Raw genomic sequence first — 20,277 nt, 5'->3', positions numbered from 1 at the left:
AGCAACCCATTTTTTTTCTCTCCAGCTTCATCCAGTCCACTCAACTTCCATGATTTTAAACACACCAGCTTAGAATCCTGTGAGTTTTGTAGCAATTTATTACACATTATGCAAGGTTCTTTCTCTTCCTTTCTTCTCTGTTATCCAGTTGCTTAAGATGTCATTGTTGCTAATTGAGGACCATACTTTATAGTTGTAAGTAAGCACAACTTTTTTTTTTAAATGGAATGTTCAGATGGTTCAGCAAGATTACATTAATTGCAAACTATTATTTGGTGCCAAAGCCTTATTGCACATATTCCCAGTAACTATTCAACCACAATAGCTGCCTGATATTTTCATGACTCCCTTGAAGTAGAGTATTTTAGTACTACTCTGCTTGTGCATTTGCTAGGTCACTCACTAAGGAGGATTTTCTTTTCTTTTTTTCTTCTGACATATTTTACCTTCCCTTCTTACAGAAATCTCATGTATGGTGTGGTGAAGCTCATGAAGATGGTAGGACAACTCTCGGATAAATTTTACTACACGGATTGTCTCTTTTTTGGAGCAATTATCTCTGCCACTGACCCAGGTATTTGCATATTTGGATATTTGGCTTTATCATTATGACATTCCATTATTTAAATCCTAAAAAGTTCAGAGCAATCATGAACTTTGGTTGCAATAGGGAGACTATAGTTTAAATGTGGAATGGCTGAGGAAGAGACCAGTAAGTGGTCTAACAGACTTAGATGGCATGCATTTCCTTATTATTATTATTATTATTATTATTATTATTATTATTAATTATAAAAAACCAAATGACATAAAATTTATTTTCTTAATCATTTTTAAGTGTGCAGTTTAGCAGTGTAGGTATATTTGCATTGTTGTCCAACCAACCTCTAGAACTTTTTCAACTTGTAAAACTGAAACTCTATACCCATTAAACAACTCCCCATTTCCCCTTCCCATTAGTCTTTGGCAACCACCATTCTACTTTCTGTCTCTTTGAGTTTGACTACTCTAATATCTCGTATAAGTGGAATCCTACAGTATTTTTTATGACTAGCTTATTTCGCTTAGTATAATGTCCTCAAGGTTCATTCCTGTTATAGTATGTGTCAGAATTTCCATCCTTTTTAAACCTGAATAACATTTCACTTTATGTATTTATTGCATTTTGTTTATTTTTTTATCTGCCAATGGACACTTAAGTTGCTTCTACCTGTATTTCATTTTGTCTTTCATTTGGCAATGTCTAATTTGGTCATAATTTTTACACTTAGACTATCTTCTTTTCCAATATTGTGCTTTTGTATTCTTTTTGGAAACATATCATTTAGTTTAAATAATGCCTTTTCTTAGAAATGCCCACTGGTACCTGTAGTGCATGTAAGTTAATTTGCAAACTCCTTTGTGCAATGTTCCTACATGACTGCACACTATGACGTGATTCCTATACATAAATCTCTTAACTTGTATTTTTCAAGTGTTAGTTGAACCAATCCTTAAAAGCTAAACCAATTCTTATTATATGTCCTTCGTCCTCTGTAGCTCAAGAACAAATAAACAAAACAAAACAAAACAAAACAAAACAAAACAAAACAAAAACCTCTCCTCCCCAAGTTAGAACCCAGTTTGCATAAAGTAGTTATAGATACTCCTTCCTCTAATACCGACTATTGAGGGCACATCTAAGGGAAAGAATTTACAGAAAAAAAGCTGATTCTATCTTAATAGTGGAGATGGAAAGGTCTTCTCAACATCTACAATGGCCTCTAACATTCTGGCACTAATGAACTTAAACATACTAAAATTCTCTCCTCCTTGTACACCATTCCTCCTGGGGGTCCTCTAGGTCAGTGCTATCCCAAAGACCTTTGTGTGATGATAGCAATGTTCTGTAATCTTCCCAGTCCATTATGGTAGCAAGTAGTCACATGTAGCTTTTGAGCACTTGAAATGTGGGATAGTGCAACTGAAGAACTGAATTTTAAATTTTATTTTATATTTAAGTAATTTAAATTTAAATAGCCACATGTAACTGTTTAGCACAGCTCTAGACAGTTATGTGGTTCTAAAAATTCTTGATGTTCCAAAAACCATTGACCTCTATGATACCCATATTTTATTATAAACACTCTAAATTGGTATTGAAGACTTGGCTGGTTAAAGCACTCTGATTTGTGAAAAGAATATGGGATGTGGAGTTGTAGGTAAGTTTTAGTTCTAGCCCTGCCAGTCACTGACAGGATGGCCTGGGCATGCTTTATCATTTCCATGTCAATTTCTTCATTTATGAAGTAGGAATAATGGTACCTATTTCCTAGGGCTATTGTAAATATTAAATGATATAACATGTAAATCATTGAGCATAGCATCTGCTAATAATGTTGGTCTGTATCTACATCTAACTCAAATTTCTCTGTTTTCCCTGTTTTTTTTTTTTAATAAATAACAGGTCATTACTTAACCCCAGCATGTTCTAAAGAGCACTCTGAAAAGTAGCTTTATTATTTTAATACTACAAGGTCTGTGACTATTTCCAAACATGTGTCTATTGAGAAATAGATTCTTCATCAGTCTAAGAAAGATGTTTAGTCTCTCTGAAAATATATTACTAACTATACTCATCTATAACTTTTTAACTAACTGCTTATTAGTACCACCAACAAGCAAAGGGAGGTTAGTGTAACATAAAGATTACTGATATTGTTCTCTGATCTATTAGTATTGCTTCATTTAATTGAATACAAAGGCTTATTTTTCCAGATTATTTTTGTAATTATTTACTTCACTTTAATGTGTCCATCCTGTGGTGGAAAATAATGGAAGACATTACCATGATACACCAGTTTTATTTAGCTTGTGAAGATTGGCACAGTAAAGGTTTTATATAAATTGAAAATTCTAGAAAATTGAGAGTTTAATCTTATTAAACATCAGAACATTAACTGCTTTTTAATGGAAATCTTTCTGAAATGTAGAATTTTTTTAAAAATTAAAAGTGTTTTACCAGCTTCCAAATCTGTTGTTTGAAAACATGGGCCATACAAGAGATAAAAACTTAAATGTAGAGTTAGAGGAGACCATAAGACCAAATTGACTTCTTGTGCCTGGTGTATCAAACAAAAATTCTGGTATTTGGATATGTAATGGTATTGACTGATATGAAAGAATAAAAGTCTCTGTCCCTGATTACACTGTACTTGGCTCGAGACACTAGTCTTTAGTCTTCCCATTGAAGGGGACAGCATATATTTGGAATGGTGGAAGCTTCTTTGCGACCAGGAGCCCTCTTCATCCTGTGGTTATGTGTCATGGGTGCCATGTGTCATCTTTGTAGACTGTTACTTTAGATGGATCCACAATTCAGGAAAGAAAATGAAATTTCCAACCCAAAGTGCATTCCTAGGCAGCTACCAGAGAAAATGTGTACTCTGCCTTCCTGTGAGCCATTATGAAGTGACTCTTCTCATTTTAATTGTTACTTTTATACCCCTCAAGTCAATCAGGCCTACTCACAGGTTTCAAATCTGTGATCTGTGTTGTCAGAGTGATTCTCTAGTGCCATCACCCAGGCTAGTCAGTCTCTCACTTATCCTTCGAAATTTAATTCAAATCTGCCATCTGCCTAATTATTCTTCCCTCATTCCTTCAGTTACTTGCTCCTCACAGCTCTTGAGTCAAGTCTGTTTTGTGCATAATACTTGCCGCTTTGTACTGAGTGTTCACAAGTGCTAAATGCTCTTTAGGACGCAGATGAAGTATTCAGAAGTTAGTTGAATGAACAAATTCAGGTTCTTGAGTTTTCCTTCTTTACCTATATGTTATTCTTTTATTTTTCCCACTACTTTTTAGATACCTGTACCAGTGGTCTTCAGTCAGTTCATTGTAAGTTTTTGGTCCATGTCCAGTTTGAAACAGCTATCGGATTTCAAGGGTCCTGCTGTGGGGGAATAGTCTATTTACTCTCCATCTTTAGAAGCCACTCACTCAGTCTGTCATCTCCCCATCATCTTTCGGGTGTCAGAACCTGTATTCCTCATCTTGATTGGGCACAGCCCTGCTCAGGAGGGGCATGGCAGAATTCCCACCCTGTTTTATAAGGTGATGGGCAGGAAGAATGGGAAATCGAAATTCAGAATGGCCAAATTCAGAGCAGCGCAGTGTGTTAATTGTTGTTATTAATTATGCAAGTTAGCCTTTATTGTCATGGATAAATGAGTTAACTATACTTTAGTTACTATAGTTCTTTAGAAAAATAGTGTTTAAAAGTCAGAAGAGCTTTTGGAAATCATGTAGCTCAAACCCTCACTTTATTAAACTCTTTAGACTTTGCTGTGTGCTAAGTTCTCATAGCCTGTTGGTGGCTATGTTGAATGCTTCTGTTTGCCCCTCCAGATTTACCCGCCATGCTTATCATTGTCCTCTTAGTGCCAGGAGGCTGACTTATATGGAAGATTTCAGAGGTTCCTTTGCCTTCTGGTTTTCCATTGGATTTGTCCATGGGGGAACACCAGTAGGAGACTAGAACGAGGGTGATGATGTAGGGTCCCTGTGGGCTGGCTGTGTCCCTTGATCAAAAGTCACAGTTTTTGCCAGGTGACCTTCTCCACCCAGCTCCTGGTTCTGGCAATCACTCCTTCCCTGGACCCTTTGAGCCTAGGGATGGTATAAAAGCTACCTGTTTTCAGCTTCAGTTACTACCCTCTCCCGTGTGGCTTTCCCATACTCTGCCCATGCTTCTATAAGTAATCCCTTTATTAAATACTTCTCAAATTGCTCAATTTGAGGATGCCATCTGTTTCTTGCCAGGACCACAACTGATAAAGTCCTGGGACCCAGGTCTTCTGGGCTGCCAGAGTTGTATGCTGTTTGTGGGGAGGAGGAGGGAGAAAGAGTGAGGGAAGGAGAGATTATAAGGAATTGGCTTATGTAATTATGGAGACTGAGAAGTCTCAAAATCAGCAGTCCAAAGTCTTGAGAACCAGGAAAGCCAATGGTGTAGTTCTAGTCCAAGTCCAAGAGTAGGAAGAGACTGATGTCTCAGCTCAAAGACAGCCAGGCAGACAGACTTCTACCTTACTCTGCATTTTTTATTCTAGTCAAGCCTTTAACAAACTACATGAGTCCCACCCACATGGGGGAATGTAATCTGCTTTATTCACTCTACTGGTTCAAATGACAATATCATCCAGAACCTCACAGACACACCCAAGATAATGTATAATCAAATATCTGAGCACCTCATGGCCCAGTCAAGTTGACACATAAAATTAACCATAACAAGTTTTATGTAAGGAGCCACAAATATTGTTCATGTAATTAAAAAATCCAGAAAATAAGAACTATTTTTTAGCCTAATGCCTAAAGATTTTTCCTGTTGTGGAACCTGATAGAGGTTTAAGGATGGAGGAAAGAGATTGACTTTGTGTTTCGTGTTATGAAGATGACATGTCCTGTAGAAACTAAAACTGCTGGCCCTGTTAATGCCTGGTTAGCGTCTGAATGCTTAGAGTAGTGATTTTATAGCCTAAATTTATGATTACCTGGAGCAGCTTCATGATATAGTCAACATTTTTCAAATTATTCTTTGTTTACTCTCAATAAATTAATTAAATGTTTTGAAAAGGAAGGCATGATGGGGGTAGTGTAGTTTTGAAATCTTCCTTAATCCCTAACAAAAATAGGGAAAGCCAGGACAGCAAAAGAAAAAACACAGACACAATTAGCTGGCAGAGTATCCCCATGAATCCCCAACCATCAACTGGTGGGGTCCAGCTACCAGCAGCAGTGAGACTTAGGGATGGGAACAGCAGCTGTGTAGGAGGAAGCAAAGTGGAGAAGATGAGGCCGTTGATTATTTTGACTGTCAGAGAACCCAGAAATGTCCCACAAGTATTCACACTAAAAAGGAGGGGTCCCCACTGGGAGTAAATAACTTCATATGCATATCGGATAGTAACAGTTAAAACTGAGAAGGGCTTTACAGACTCCATTTGGCGGTGAGGGCAAGGAGAATGGAGGAGGTGTGAGGCTGCTGAAGTAACCTGGGCCCCTAAGGCTCTGAGAAAATACCCAGTGAAGATCTCTCTGGAAGTTGCTCCTTAAAAATGAACTGCTAGGACCATGAACCTTGATTGGTGGGGGTTAAAGAAGAAAAAAACTCAGGTAATAGTGAAGGAGGAGACCAGAGGAAGTAGATTTCACAGTGTTGGGGAGATGGCCATGTTTTTAACACTTCAATGTAAAACCAGAAGAGAGAGCCCTAGAGCCATGAAACTAGGAAATCTATTATGGGCCTTCTACCCCTGACCTACCTCACTTAATATGAGGAGCAGAAAAAATTGAGGTTGAACTTCATGCAAACATATCATAAGAAAAAAATGAAGTTAATCTTTCTGAATAATAAAATTACAGATAATGAAGTCATACCAGAAAAATAGGGTCCCAAGGCAGACCAAACTTTATTAATATTCCAACAGAAGCTAAAGGCAATTTATTTATTTATTTATTTATTTTAATGCCTACAGCACCTGGTCTTCCTAGGTGGTCTCTCATCCAAGTACTAACCAGGCCCAACCCTGCTTAGCTTCTGAGATCAGATGAGATTGGGCACGTCCAGGGTGGCATGACCATAGACGCTACAGGAAATTTTTAAATGATAGAAGTTATGAAAAAACTGTATACATCAGTACTAGAAAATTTAGTATTGAGAAGACTAAATAATAGGGCTTTATGAAAAGAGAGCTGACAGAAGGGAATGGAGGAGGAACCCATGGAGTAAAAGAGATGTAAAAAAAAGTATTTAAAAATAAATTTTAAAATGGGCAAAACCAAATGATAATGTCAGGGAATATACATCGGGTAATCCAAGTATAAGAAAATGCAAGGAAGTGATTACTATAAAATCAGTGGTTACTTTTGAATAAAGAAAGGGGTTTGAAATTTGGATGGAACATAGAGATGGAGTTCCAGGGGAGCTGGCAAAGTTCCATTTCTTGAACTGGATGATGGTTACAAGAGTGGTTGGCTTATAACTCATTAAACTAAATGTTCATTTGGCTTAGTTTTTCTAATTGTATCAATTATCAATGCTTTTGGTACAAATAACAGAAAAACCTGGCAATACCATCTTAAACAAATAGCTGTTTATCTTGGCTAATGGTCCTGAGCTGGTGCCACGGCTCCTGCTACAATCAGATATCCAGGCACTTGGTCTTTCTAGAGGACTACCCTTGGGTTTCAGATATACAGTTGTTCTTTGGAGGCAAGATGACCGCACTGCATACAGCCGCTGCATTCAGTCTCTCCGCTGTCTTCCAGGCAGGAAGAAGTGGCACTCACTGCAAGGAAAACTGGGGAAAAGAGATTTTAGTTTTAAAAATCCTTATGGTAGAAACTAATAAAGTAGAAAGTAGGTGTGAGTGCTGAGAGAGAACCCTACCTTTGTGTGTCTGTGTGTGTGTGTGTGTGTGTGTGTGTGTGTGTGTGTGTGTGTGTGTAGAGGGAGGGGGAGAGAGAGAGAGCGCGCGCGAGTGGGCGAGCGCAGTAGTACTTACCTGGGGGTGATTTTGACCCCCCTCAGGAGATATTTGGCAACATCTAGAGACATTTTTGGTGTCACAATTGTGGGGGGCGGGGTATAGTACTACTGGTATCTTGTAGGTAGAGGCCAGGGATGCTGCTAAATATTCTACAATGCACAGGATAGCCCTCTACAACGAAGAATTTTCTGGCCTCAAGTGTCAGTGGAGCTGAAGTTGAGAAACTCCAAAACCCTTTCTGGGGGTCCAGAATGTCAAAATTGATTTAATAATAATAATAATAATAATAATAATAATAATAATAATACATTATTTGTCATTTTTACTTTCATTCTTTAACAAATGTATAGTGGAGTCGGGTTTTCCAGAAGCTACATAATGTATGATATTGACTATCTGTTGAAAAAATGCAGAAACAAAAATGAGGCCCATCTGTCTTCCCTTAATCCAGATGTTAAAGAAATTTGAAAAATGTACAATGGCTCTCTTCTCATTAATTTTTTTTGTTTTGGAAAATATATATTTTTATTAAAAATATGTTGTATTAATATATAAAGATTTGTTAGTAATTTTAAATGAATAAATATTTAAAATTTTCCTGTTTTATTTAATACGGTAAATATTGATAGCTATAGTCCGCAGAACTAAAACTCTTTCATGTACTTAATCATTTTTAAGAGTGTAAAGATGTCCTGAGGCCAAAAGTTTGAGAACTGCTGGTCTGAACACTAGCTGATTTTTAAATGCCCAAGAAATGTAGAGATTATGGGAAATATAATTATGTATTATACTCTGTTGTAAATGAAGGCTTTCATTATTTCATAAACCTTTATTAAAGCCTTCTCTGTGCCCTGACCCTTTGCTGGGTTCTGGGAGCACAGTGGTCAATAAAATAGGGTTTCTGCCTTGGAAGAGATCTTAAGTCACTAGGAGAGCCAAATCACATTAACTGTGATTATTTTTAAAAGTTCTGTAATAGAGCAGTTTTCAGAGTGTGACAGGATTACAATGGAAAGTACAGTGTTTTGGTGCAGTGTTATTAGAATCAACCATCATCTCACAGGTCATTCAGATTAGGAAGATTGCCATTTTTGTTTCTGCCACAGACAACTCACCTTTGACTCCCTGACTGTCTCCCAAACCACCTGGTTCCACTGACAATAGGAATTGCCTCTATAAATATGTCACCAATGGCTTAAGGTCAGAAACTGAAACTAATTTATGTGCTTTTGGCTCACTTTTTAGTGACTGTACTGGCGATATTTAATGAGTTACATGCAGATGTGGACCTTTATGCTCTTCTGTTTGGAGAAAGTGTCCTAAACGATGCTGTTGCTATTGTGTTATCCTCGTAAGTAACAATATTTCTGCCTGGGAAGAGAGACTCTGGCTTCCTGAATGCCCTGGGCTAAATGCAGAGGCTCATCTTAAAGGTGTTAAATATTGAACTGTGTTTTTTTTCTAAATGAGATTTGTTGATAAGATTATGTTGCTTTTAAGTGAATACACCATGGGGGCGGGGTGCTTGGCAGAGTGGAGATGCCTATTTGTTGATAGTTTTGGGCACCATGTTCTAAAACCAGCGTAGTCTTTTAAAATTTTCTCTTCTTTTTAAACTCCAGGTCTATTGTTGCCTACCAGCCAGCAGGGCTGAACACTCACACCTTTGATGCTGCTGCTTTTTTTAAGTCAGTTGGCATATTTCTAGGTATATTTAGTGGCTCTTTTACCATGGGAGCTGTGACTGGTGTTGTGACTGCTCTAATATCCTTTTTGTAGTTTCTGCCCCTGCCTGGGTATGATTATGTGGTATTACACTTGCAAAAAGAAATTTCTCAGTTCTTCCTTTCAGAAATGAATCTTTAATTGCTCAACTGGGATCTGGGAGCTCCAGAAATGTGTCCCTTTGGTGAAACATGACAGTCCAGTGACTAGATAAGATTCTGAGAAAGTGTTTGGGAGTACAACTCTAGGCTTGGCTCTTTTCTCATCATTGCATTTTCTCTCCCTCCTATGAACCAATTGGAGATGGGTATTTGGTGGGGGGAGCATCAGTTTTAGGGAGGTGAAAAGAGCCGAAGAGCCAGGAGGAGGCTGGGAATCAGGGACCACTTCACAGGCGGCCAAGAGGAAGCAGACTGGGAAGTACTTTAGCCCTAAGCTTGCTGCTACTGTCACTTTTTCCAGACCACATGGGGCTAATGTGGCTGTAACTAGGTGGGGGCCATCAGTAGGAATTACTGTATGGTGGTCTTCCTCAAGCAGGCTGCATAATATTTAGTCAAAAATTAACCAGCCAGCCAGCCAACCAACCAACCAACCAACCGACAAACAAATCAACAAACTGACCAATGAACATAAAAGCAAAGTGTGAAATGGGCAGGCAACCCCTCCACAGATATACTGAATCCTTCATCATATCTTTCAGTGGTATTTAGAACACCAGAGTTTAATACAAATGTAATGGGAGTCATGTATGTAAGCCACATCATTTCTTTCTGAAATAATATACAAATTATTGACAAAATTTACACAAATTATTAGTGAGATTTTATACATTCAATTTTTTTACTAAATCTTTGAAAGATGGTGTGGACTTTGCTCTTACAGCACATCTCAATTTAGACTAGCCACATTTTAAGTGTTTAGTAGCCACATGTGGCTAGTGGCTACCATATTGGACAACACAGATTTAGATTGCTTTCTTCACAGAAGCCCTTCTGATGCCTTGGGAACTCATATTTCTCAGTGAAACCACTCAGGAGATGATTCCACACTGGCCTGCTATGGAATGGCAGTGTTTGGAGGGGGAATCTCTGGTTCTAAAAGCTGATGAGCTCATCTTATAGTTGTCCCTGCACATTTCTTTCTTTCTCATACCTTCATTAGGTACGTGTGTGGACTCAGTCCTCAGTGGCCCAAAGAGGTCAGGGTCTCACTGCTTTGTCTTCCCAGGCCTCCCTGAGGCACTCCCAGCACTGCCAGAACTAACCTGCCAGTCATGCCTCAGGCCAAGACTGTGCCTCTCAGAACCATGGGCATTGCAAGGAACACAGAAAACCCATTTTCAGTTTCTTTAGAAAGCTTAATTTTTAAAAACAGTTTTATTGAGATAAAATTCACATACTGTATAGTTCACCCATTTGAAGAATACAATTTGATGGTTTTTGGTATTTGACATTATTCATTTTTTAAAATTGTGATGAAATATATATATCATAAAATTTGTCCTTGTAACCATTTTAAGTGTACAGCTCAGTGGCATTAAGTACAACTACAATGTTGTGTAATTGTCCCCACTATCTATTTTCAGAACTTTTTATCATCCCAAACAGAAACTGTGTCCCCATTTATCCCCTCTTTCCCAGCCCTTGGTAAGTTATTTTCTATTTGAAACCTTAATTTTTTTTACTTTAAAAACCAAGCAGCAGCTTTGGAACCCCAAAAGAAGAGTTGAAGGGAAAGGTTGGCCCTGAGGGAGGTGGTCCTGGGCTAATAGAATGTTGTTCTTGGTGATACCGATACTTGTTCTTGGAGACAAGTTCCTTGACGGGATAACGTGACCAAGTTTACCAAGCTGCACTGCTTCCCCCTGCTGGAGACGGCACTCTTCTTTCTGATGTCCTGGAGCACGTTCCTCTTGGCAGAAGCCTGTGGGTTTACAGGTGGGTTCTCTCTACCCTTCGGCCACTCTTATCCTCACTGTAGCGGGGCTGTAGAAACTCAAGGGGAGGGACAAATTCTTTTTATTATTATTATTTATGCCTACAGCACCTGATCTTCCTAGGTGGTCTCCCATCCAAGTACTAACCAGGCCCGACCCTGCTTAGCTTCCGAGATCAGACATCAGGCTTGTTCAGAGTGGCACGGCCGTAGACCATGGACCGTGGCTCCACTGGGGCGCAAACCCAGGACCTTCTGCGTGTAAAGTAGATGTGCTAACCACTACACTATGAAACCACGTCTGAGACGAATTCTTAAATAGCAGCTGCATGGAGTGTCCATGTGAAGGATTGCTGAGCAAGGCTGGTGTTCTGCCTTATGATTATAATTTAATGTCCCAAAGCTACACATTTTTAAAGGATAAAGTTTATTGTTTCAAACTCAGTTATGCTTTTAAGTACTCATTATAACTATAAGTAGATGTTTAGCTCCAAAGATTACTGAATATATTAACATCTTATTTGTATCATCGCTAGATTGTTACATTAGTTTACAAACAGTAGCAATAATAAGCAAAATATATGTCCTTTTAAAGGTAATTTTATATCTACTCAAATTGAGTGGAAACACAGTTATTCCTTGTTATATCTCTGGTCTGTTTAATCATTGTTTTTCAATACCGTATTTTTATGGTGCCAGTTTCATATGTTATTCGTGTGAGTGATCACGTGGTTTCAGTTCCTCACATTCTCTCATTACAAAAACAAACAAAAAGTTACTGAATTTTTCCATTAGAAACTCAAATACAGTTACTATACATAATCTAAGTGGTTAGGAAGTCCCTTTACCATCTTCTCAAAATATTGCAACCTATCTTTATACGCAGCATTATAAAATGCCTCACTTCCTTAAAACTTGACAATTATCTATAAATATATAGGCAAAGTTCCAGCTGTGTCAATTGAAAGCACAACAAAATGGTTACCATTAACCAGAAATCTAGATCATCAGGGCTTGGATAAATGGAATACTACTCTGGATCCATTTTGTTTGAAGCCCTAGACCATGCAAAAATATAAAGCATTGGTTCGAAATTAACCTCATTTGTTCTAAGAACAGAGAGGAAAGTGACAAAGGTGTATGATGGGCCCTCACAGTCTCTTTGGATGCTAAATGCCAAATACAGATGATAATCAGCTTAGAGGAAGAGAGAGAATGCCCTTAAAACTGGCGTGAAGGAGAAAGTTGGGGACCTTGTCTTTGAAGGAAGTCAGTATTGGGAGAAGGAAAGGTTGATATGGCTTGTGGGGACAGGGGGAGCTTTCAGTAATAGGAAACTCTCAAAAATATTTAGGAACTGGGATTTGTTGGGCTTGCCTACCTTAACTTTTTGTTTTAGCAGGGATTTTTCCTGTTGCTTTTTAGTCTATTGATTAAAAAAAAAAAACTCTCATGCCAGGTGTTGTAGCTGTCCTTTTCTGTGGAATCACGCAAGCTCATTACACCTACAACAATCTGTCAGTGGAATCAAGAAGTCGAACGAAGCAGGTGAGCAGGAGCCCTGGGTCCTCATGAGTTACCTGTAAATAGAAGAGAGGGAACCTATGGAATTGACAGCTCCTTTTTTCCTTTCTGTGCAGCTTTTTGAGGTGTTACACTTCCTGGCAGAGAACTTTATCTTCTCCTACATGGGCCTGGCATTGTTTACCTTCCAGAAACACGTTTTCAGCCCTATTTTCATCATTGGAGCTTTTGTATCCTTTTTTGTTTCCACCATTTTCTACAGAGTAGCAACCACTGCTGAGGAAGCTATATTATTATTATTATTATTATTATTATTATTAATTTCTGTTTGGGGTGGGCGATTGAATCAGAGTTAGTTCATGGTGTTTTTATGATGAGAGAAAGAAGACTTAAGTGGTTTATAGAGCTAAATGTATTTGATTTAAAAGACTGGCATTGATTCTGAGGTTCTTTCTTTTTGCATTTTCTATGTAAGATGGCCATCTGTTACACTGGTGCTTGGCAGGTGGTAGTTTGTTTTGTAAATTGCTCTTAGCAGATCTAAAAGTCAGCATCATGTCAGTCCCTAGAATTATTTTTATTTCATTGGCGTGTGAATTCCAATCCAGGAGGTTCCCCACGTGGAGGACCTGAAGGTTCTGTTGCTCTTGCTCTTAACTGCACACTGGTGCGGGCAGCCCTTCCTGACCATCTAGGGAAGGCTGCAGGTCATAAGCACACTTTCACCCAAGCTTAACAGATCATGATGGAAAAAGACTCCTATCTCTACTCTTACCTACCCTCCACCCCGCTAAAAAAAGAAGAGAAAAGGAGAGGAAGATCAAATGGAAAAATACTTGGTTTCTTGATTTAGTCCTATTGGAAATGCAGTTTTTGGAAGAGAGAATTTTGGGGGTTGGCTTCTCTCAACTGAGGAGGGACGCGAATGCCTAGCAAAGGATTAACAGCTGAGGGTTTTGCTTCCTTGGCCTCAGATCCTCTTGTTTTCATTAAAGTTAATGTTTCTGGGGCTTGGAACTATAACAATCCAGCTCTGCCTGGATTTCAAAATACTGAGCAAGAGTCCCCTATTGCTGGGCATTCACTTCTGCCTTTTCCAAGGCCTCCTGGGTATTCTTAGGTCTTGGGATGCTGGCAAAAAAGGAGTATTTTTCTCTTTAGGGTTTTTTATTTCTTGTGCAGGAATAACTGATACTCACCAAGCAGCTAGATAGTGATGGCGGCCTGTTGCCGTGCTGGAATCCTTCCACTTAGTGTTATCTGCTTCAATTGGGCCTCATTTCTTTGACACACACAACAGACTGACAACTAAAAGTCTGGGGGATCGGTGTTTTTATTCCTGATTAAGAAAGACCTTGCAAACTTAGAAGATATGGTCTAATATAAAGAAATATTGAAAAAGTCATAACTTAATAAAATGGAAATAACTGTTAATAGTTTCGTGTATATCCTTCCAGATTTTTTCTATAAATGTATATACTTTTAAATATTTTTTTGCTAAAATAAGATTATATTCTACATAATTTTTCTTCGCACTGTAATATATCAGGTACGTCTGTTCCTGTTGTAAGTAAATATTTATATCACCTTTAAAAAAAGAGAAAGACCTTGCATGTCATTTGTATTCTGAGCATGGCATCCTGTGAGAGATAGTGATTGCACAGCATTTGTTTACAGATGAGGGCCCTGGAGGAGGGCCAGCCGGGTCCTCTGTGAATCCCGAAGGCCACTTACCACTGAGGACTTCTGCATGGCTTCAGGGGTAAAATGAGCTTTATAAGCGCTAACTGTTTCCTTCTGTTAAAACAAAAAGGAAAAATAAAAGAAGAAAACTTCAGTCAGTGCTTTACCCTGGAGAAGGCAGAAGAGAGTTCTACCCTTGCTTCTTTTTGAAACAGCTGCTGTTCTGGCAGCTGGTGCTTCGCTGAAACGGAAGCTCCCTGTTTCTCTGGCTCCCATGGTGCTTCCTGTCTGTGACCAGGGCAGTGTGTGGTTCTCTGTTGGGCTCAGTTCTAAATTCAGCAAGTGACAAATGACCGATTTCCCTGAATTCTTTGGTTTTCACAGTAGAGTTCCTCTACCACACTTTTCCTTTTCCATTTCTTGTATCTCCAAAAGAAATTTTAGCCACTTAGGCAGAGAAATCTTCCTGGGTTGATTATTGTGAGGAATATAAATGAGCCTTAATATTATGAATACTTTAAATTTCCTCACCTCTTATTTGTAGAATCTTTCTGGTCACTCTAGCCCCTGATGTTTACTTTCCACTAAAGCTTATGAGCTTCTCAGGAAACTTTATAGTTTGACTCAGACTAGTAATTTTTTCTTCTTGTGATTTTTTTTTCTAATAGAGCCCAACACATTGTTTGTTTGTCTCAGCTCCCTACCCCTGCCATGGTACGTTAGCTTATTTCTGGACTCATTTTTAGATAGATTGGAGACTTGGTCATACCAGTTTAATTAAATCAAGAAGTTACAATGGTGCATCAAACAGGCTAGAAATGATCTTTATGGGCCAGGAGGTTGAGAAGGTTGGCTAATTGAATCCCACATGTTGCTGAGACTTGTTTAGAGGAAAACTAGACAGCCTGGCTTCTTTGTGCACCTCTCCTGATCATAACGAGGTATCACAGCATTCTTGAAATTCTCTACTCAACCAGAGGTTGTGTGACAGTGCCATTCTGAAACCTTTTGGGCCCTTAACCTCCACCTGGTACTCAGGTTGCCATCTTCCTGGGAAGAGCTGCACATATCTACCCACTCTCCTTCTTCCTCAACTTGGGCAGAAGGCATAAGATTGGCTGGAATTTTCAACAAATGATGATGTTTTCAGGTAAAAAAGTATAAATGTAAAGAAAATGAGTTTTGTTCAGCAGGCATACTATATATTACAAGTATGATCATAAGTATGATTAAAATATCAATAAGGTCCATAAAAAGAAAAATTCAAATTTCTGGTTCTTCTGCATCCCCTGCAGTGTTGGATAGACAAATGTGCACGTTAAACTGAGTTAATATTGATTTTACAAACTGTACTACCAAATGTGAACATTCTCCCCTAAAATATTTGCATCTTAATTTTATCTCTACCACTCAAAGGACCTGGATTTGTATAAATATTTAAAGTGCTTAATTATTTTCTAGTAGATGTTTAGAACCCTTAATCTTCTAGAAGGGCTCTGGACCTAAAATTAGAAGGAAAATAGGTCTTTAATGAGAAAGAACACAGGCCTTGTCACTTAGCACTCCCAGCTGCAGTATCCTCTTGTAAAATAATGAAATTGAGCTAATTGAGGCCCCTCCTAGCTCTAAGTTTCTATGGAGCAAAATAAACAAAATACACTCTCATAAGAAAGATAAACCCCAAACCAGAAAATAACAGCTGTGATAGATCTGCTGATTTACACTTGATTTACGCTGTCTCTCAGATGCCCCCTCTCCACTATAAAGCTGAGAAGTGTGGAGAAGCCACTGAGGGGACAAAGGACAATAAAGAAATATGTGGAGGTAAAGAAAGGAGAGAGCAATCGGCATGAGTAGATATGCAGTGAAGGGTGTAAACATCAGATTTGACTGATGAGACCCAAATTAGAGCATCTCTGCAGAGAAGAGGGAGGAGATGGTGGCACAAAGGGCTACTGTGAACCTGAAAGTTACCTCTGTCCTGTGTGAAGGGTGGAGAGGGGCTGTACAAGAGGCAAAGTGAGTAGCTGCCATTTACTGCCATGCAGTAGTTCTTGGGAGCCTCAGAAAGTCATATTGAAATCACACCAACAGGCACTGCTCAGCGAAGCAGTCGCTGGCTAGTACTCACTTGCATCTGCCCTTAAATGTACAGTCTGCCATAATTATTTCCTTTCAGTCTGACAACTGTTTATTGAGCATCCTCTTTTTATAATCCACAGTTCTAGGTTGTGGAGGATATAGAGACCAGCCTCCTTTAGGGAGCTCACAATCTACGGGGGCGGGGGTTTGCAAAGTGCTAGCTTTCTCGGAAGGGTGCGAATTGCACAAAAGAGGTATGGAATCAATGTGGAGGAGAGGAGAGCCCAGGGCCATCTTCACAAAGGGTCACCTTTGAACTGGGCTTGGGAGAAATGGATTTCAGGAGGCAGCGGGTTGGAAAGGCAGAAAGTATTGCCTCGTGTGGCTTTTTTAGGGAAAGATAGCACTCTGGTTGAAATGTAAGACACATGGGGTAATGTAGAAAGACAATGAGGTTGGAAAGGAAAATTGCGTGTAAACTGGTGTGAACCTTTAGGTTGCATCTTAATCACCCGTTCAGTTGGTTAAACCAGATTGCTGGGCCCCACTGCCAGAGTGTGATTCTGAGGGTATGGGGTGGCCTTGAGAATTTGCATTTTTAACATGTTCTCTGCTGCTGCTTTTCTGGCTTGAGGACAACACTTTGGGAACCATGGAGAAGCTCCAATGCTGTGCCCAAGAGTTTAGGTTGTACTCAGGAGCAGCTGGGAAACATTAGAGGTTTCTGAGGAAGACAGTGACAAGATCCTCCCCACATATTAGGAATATGATGGCAGAAAAGAGAAAGATGAATTGGAGATGGCTCAGTTACCTAGATAAACTTAAAATATGTTCATTATTTTCTGCACTAAAAGATTGAGAAGTACACAGTGCTGTTTAAAGATATCTCCCATGGAAATTATTTTCTGCTGGGAGGAATCTGGGTATGGAAAGAAACTCATTCTTCAAGGCCAAAACTACCTGAGGTTTCACTTTCATATTGCTTACAATATTTACCTAATAAAATTAAAATGTAGCAAATATTATTTCTTTTCGACCCCCAAGCTTTGAGACAACATCTCTTTTAGAGGCTTGAGTATTGATTGATTAATCAATTACATAGCTGGTTGTAGGACAATCTAGATATGTATAAATACTTCACTGGGACAGATTAATAGGAAACATTAACTTTGTTTTTTAATATAACTTTTGTCAAGTCACTCTTTAGCAGTTTATAGTGAAATTCTCAGATTAATTGTAGCATTATTGGGAAAATGTACAGATATAGTGGTTATAACTTTCATTTTCATATAATATACACACAGTCTTGTTCATGGTGAATAGGAATTTGTACTAGATATGTATTAAAGACCATGGATTCAGTCTTTACAACAAGTTATGAGTGTGGTTTGAGGAGGGAACAACAAAGCTTATGTATACTTGAAACTAATTAAAATTTTTTTAAAAGTGAAAAAAATAGCTTGGAAAGATGAACATTAAAATGGTGTTTAATCTTAACACTGTTATTGTAGATCTGGATCAGCAAACTCTGGTGCCTGGGCCAAATCTGGCTACTGCCTGTGTTCGTATACTCTCAGGGCTCAGAATGGCTTTTACAAATACATTTACAATGTATTTGACGATAGAGGACACTAACTTTGCAACCCAATTAAGCAAAACATCCCCCTCCAGTTCCTTCTTTTCATTAGTAGCCCTGTATTACAACAAACTATACTTGATATAATTATATTCTTATTTTTGTCAATCAAATTTTGTGGAAATTTTTTTCTGCCTTTTATATAAGTACTTACATAAAATCTTTGATTTTTCCTTGTGGTACACAATGCATAAAATATTTGATATCTCACCTTTTACAGAAAAAGTTGCCAACCCTTGATATAGATCAGGTTATATTGTTACTTCTCTGCATGGCTTTGCTAAGGAAATGCTGAACTGTTTTGTGGTTCATAGTACATGAACCACAAATATGCATTTGACATCGTCATATCTGGTCTGTTTCTTAAGTTTATAATGACTATGTAGTGCATAGGTAATGCTTAGATCACAGACATGAAGAACTTAAATTATTATTTCTTATTTATATTTCTTTCTATTTCATATTACTAGCAGAATTATTTCAGCAATAAAAGTGTTATTCTAAAAGGTGCTGTACAAAGTAGTGTAGTGTAGTGTTTTTATTATCGCATTTGCATATTTTGTGAAAGAAAACTTCAAATAGGAGAAAAATACATTCCTTTAAGGTTCTTCTTTCAGAATAAAACAACTTGACTCTACAAGCAGAAATGGATATGGTTTATAAGCCTTGAGCAGCAGCAGTGGATTTGAGGGCACCTTGTCATTTGTCCTTTTAACCAAGAGATCTTTTTTGGTTCTTGCAGGCCTCAGGGGAGCAATGGCATTTGCACTGGCCATCCGAGACACGGCATCCTATGCTCGCCAGATGATGTTCACGACCACTCTCCTCATCGTCTTCTTCACTGTCTGGATCGTTGGTGGAGGCACGACACCTATGTTGTCATGGCTTAACATAAGGTCAGTTGGAAATCAAGACCAGTTTTTTTGTCTCTGTCACTATGCCCATGCAGGATGTGCTACAGCTTAGTGGATGGAAGGTTTTTATAGTTTTTGTTTTGTTTGGGGGAGGGATTAAAACTAAAAAAGAATAAAAATTCAGAGTATTCAATTTTCCAGGAGGAAAAAAGTATCGTCATTCAAATTTTTGTTGGTACAAAAACACAAGGAATTAGAAACACCTGGATCTTGCTAGAGCAGTGACATTAGGGCATGAATCCAAAAAGTTTTAAAGCTGCAGGAGAGATCAGACATAGCTGTTGGCAGTGTCTGGTATTTTACAATAAAGAGTTTTGTTTTTCACAATTAGCATTTTGTTTTAGGAGGAAACTGCTGTATCTCTTTTTGCTTGAGTGTATAAAAGAGGTGACATTTCCTACGTCGCTCTCATTTGTTGCAGCCTCATGGGCTTCCCCTGCCTGTGGTTTTTCAGCTGTGTCAGGACTAAGTACAACTGACCGGAGTTTTATTTTTAAAGAGCATTTAAATTCCAAACTGTGCTTGTGAACTCCAGCACTTTACAGTAGAGAGGACATTGGAACAGGGGTCAAGAGACCCACAGCCCAACTCTGGCACTGATTTAAGGCAAGCCCCTCCTGTCTTTGGGCCTCAATTTCTCTTAATGGTAAATGAAAGTACACTATCGGATTTTCTCTAGATCCCTTCAGCTCTAAATGTGTGGTCTGCATCATTGGAGGTGCTCTTGCCACTCTACCTGTCTCAGTTTTGAGTCTGCAGAAGGTGAAAGTGATCAGAATAAGTAAGATACTTGGGTAGTGCAGAGGTGTGAAGGAGAATACTCTGAAAAGCCACAAGGTGGCAATGTTTTTTGTTGTCGTCGTTCTCTGCAGGCTTTTAGTTTCTATTGCCTTCTCTAGACTGTAGAATACATGGAACTGACAGCTGCAAAGCATACCTAGCTTAGAGGTGAGAAAATGAACAAAGATCTAGCAGTCAGTCATCCTTAGAGTTAGGGAGAAAACTGAAATTGGAGATAATAGTCTCCTGCATCGGGGACTTTTGTATTGATAGCAGGCAGGAATTCCTGGGCTTGGCCACTGCCAATTGTACCATTTCTGGGCTGGCATGTCTCAGCCTCAGAGCCAGGTGGGTCTGCAGAACCTATGTGGGGCTTAATCAGTGATAGTGACATAACTAACACTTGTGCTGCAGATGTTGTTCTAGATGCCACGTGTATATTAAGGTCATTCTCAAAATA

The 20,277-nt window shown here is 38.7% G+C and overlaps 1 protein-coding gene and 2 pseudogenes across 5 annotated transcripts in view; 1 reads left to right on the top strand and 2 right to left on the bottom strand.

Annotated features, from left to right (window-relative positions):
* Nucleotides 1–20,277, top strand: part of SLC9A7 (solute carrier family 9 member A7) — a 150,033-nt gene that overhangs the window by 92,466 nt on the left and 37,290 nt on the right. For all 5 annotated transcript variants that reach the window (XM_011380045.2, XM_011380042.2, XM_011380041.2 and 2 more), the window contains exons 5-12: nt 462–574; nt 8,781–8,886; nt 9,158–9,299; nt 11,095–11,200; nt 12,658–12,746; nt 12,839–12,952; nt 15,444–15,555; nt 18,866–19,019. In XM_011380045.2, the coding sequence (XP_011378347.1) occupies nt 462–574; nt 8,781–8,886; nt 9,158–9,299; nt 11,095–11,200; nt 12,658–12,746; nt 12,839–12,952; nt 15,444–15,555; nt 18,866–19,019 (936 nt within the window). The remainder of the gene's footprint in view (nt 1–461; nt 575–8,780; nt 8,887–9,157; nt 9,300–11,094; nt 11,201–12,657; nt 12,747–12,838; nt 12,953–15,443; nt 15,556–18,865; nt 19,020–20,277) is intronic.
* Nucleotides 6,513–6,631, bottom strand: LOC111731586 (annotated as a pseudogene).
* LOC111731600 lies at nt 11,298–11,413 on the bottom strand (annotated as a pseudogene).

This window comes from Pteropus vampyrus, unplaced genomic scaffold, assembly GCF_000151845.1.
Source record: "Pteropus vampyrus isolate Shadow unplaced genomic scaffold, Pvam_2.0 Scaffold387, whole genome shotgun sequence".
In the NCBI taxonomy this organism is placed as follows: domain Eukaryota; kingdom Metazoa; phylum Chordata; class Mammalia; order Chiroptera; family Pteropodidae; genus Pteropus; species Pteropus vampyrus.
Note: the sequence above shows the minus strand (reverse complement) of the source record. Positions and strands in the feature narration are given on the sequence as shown.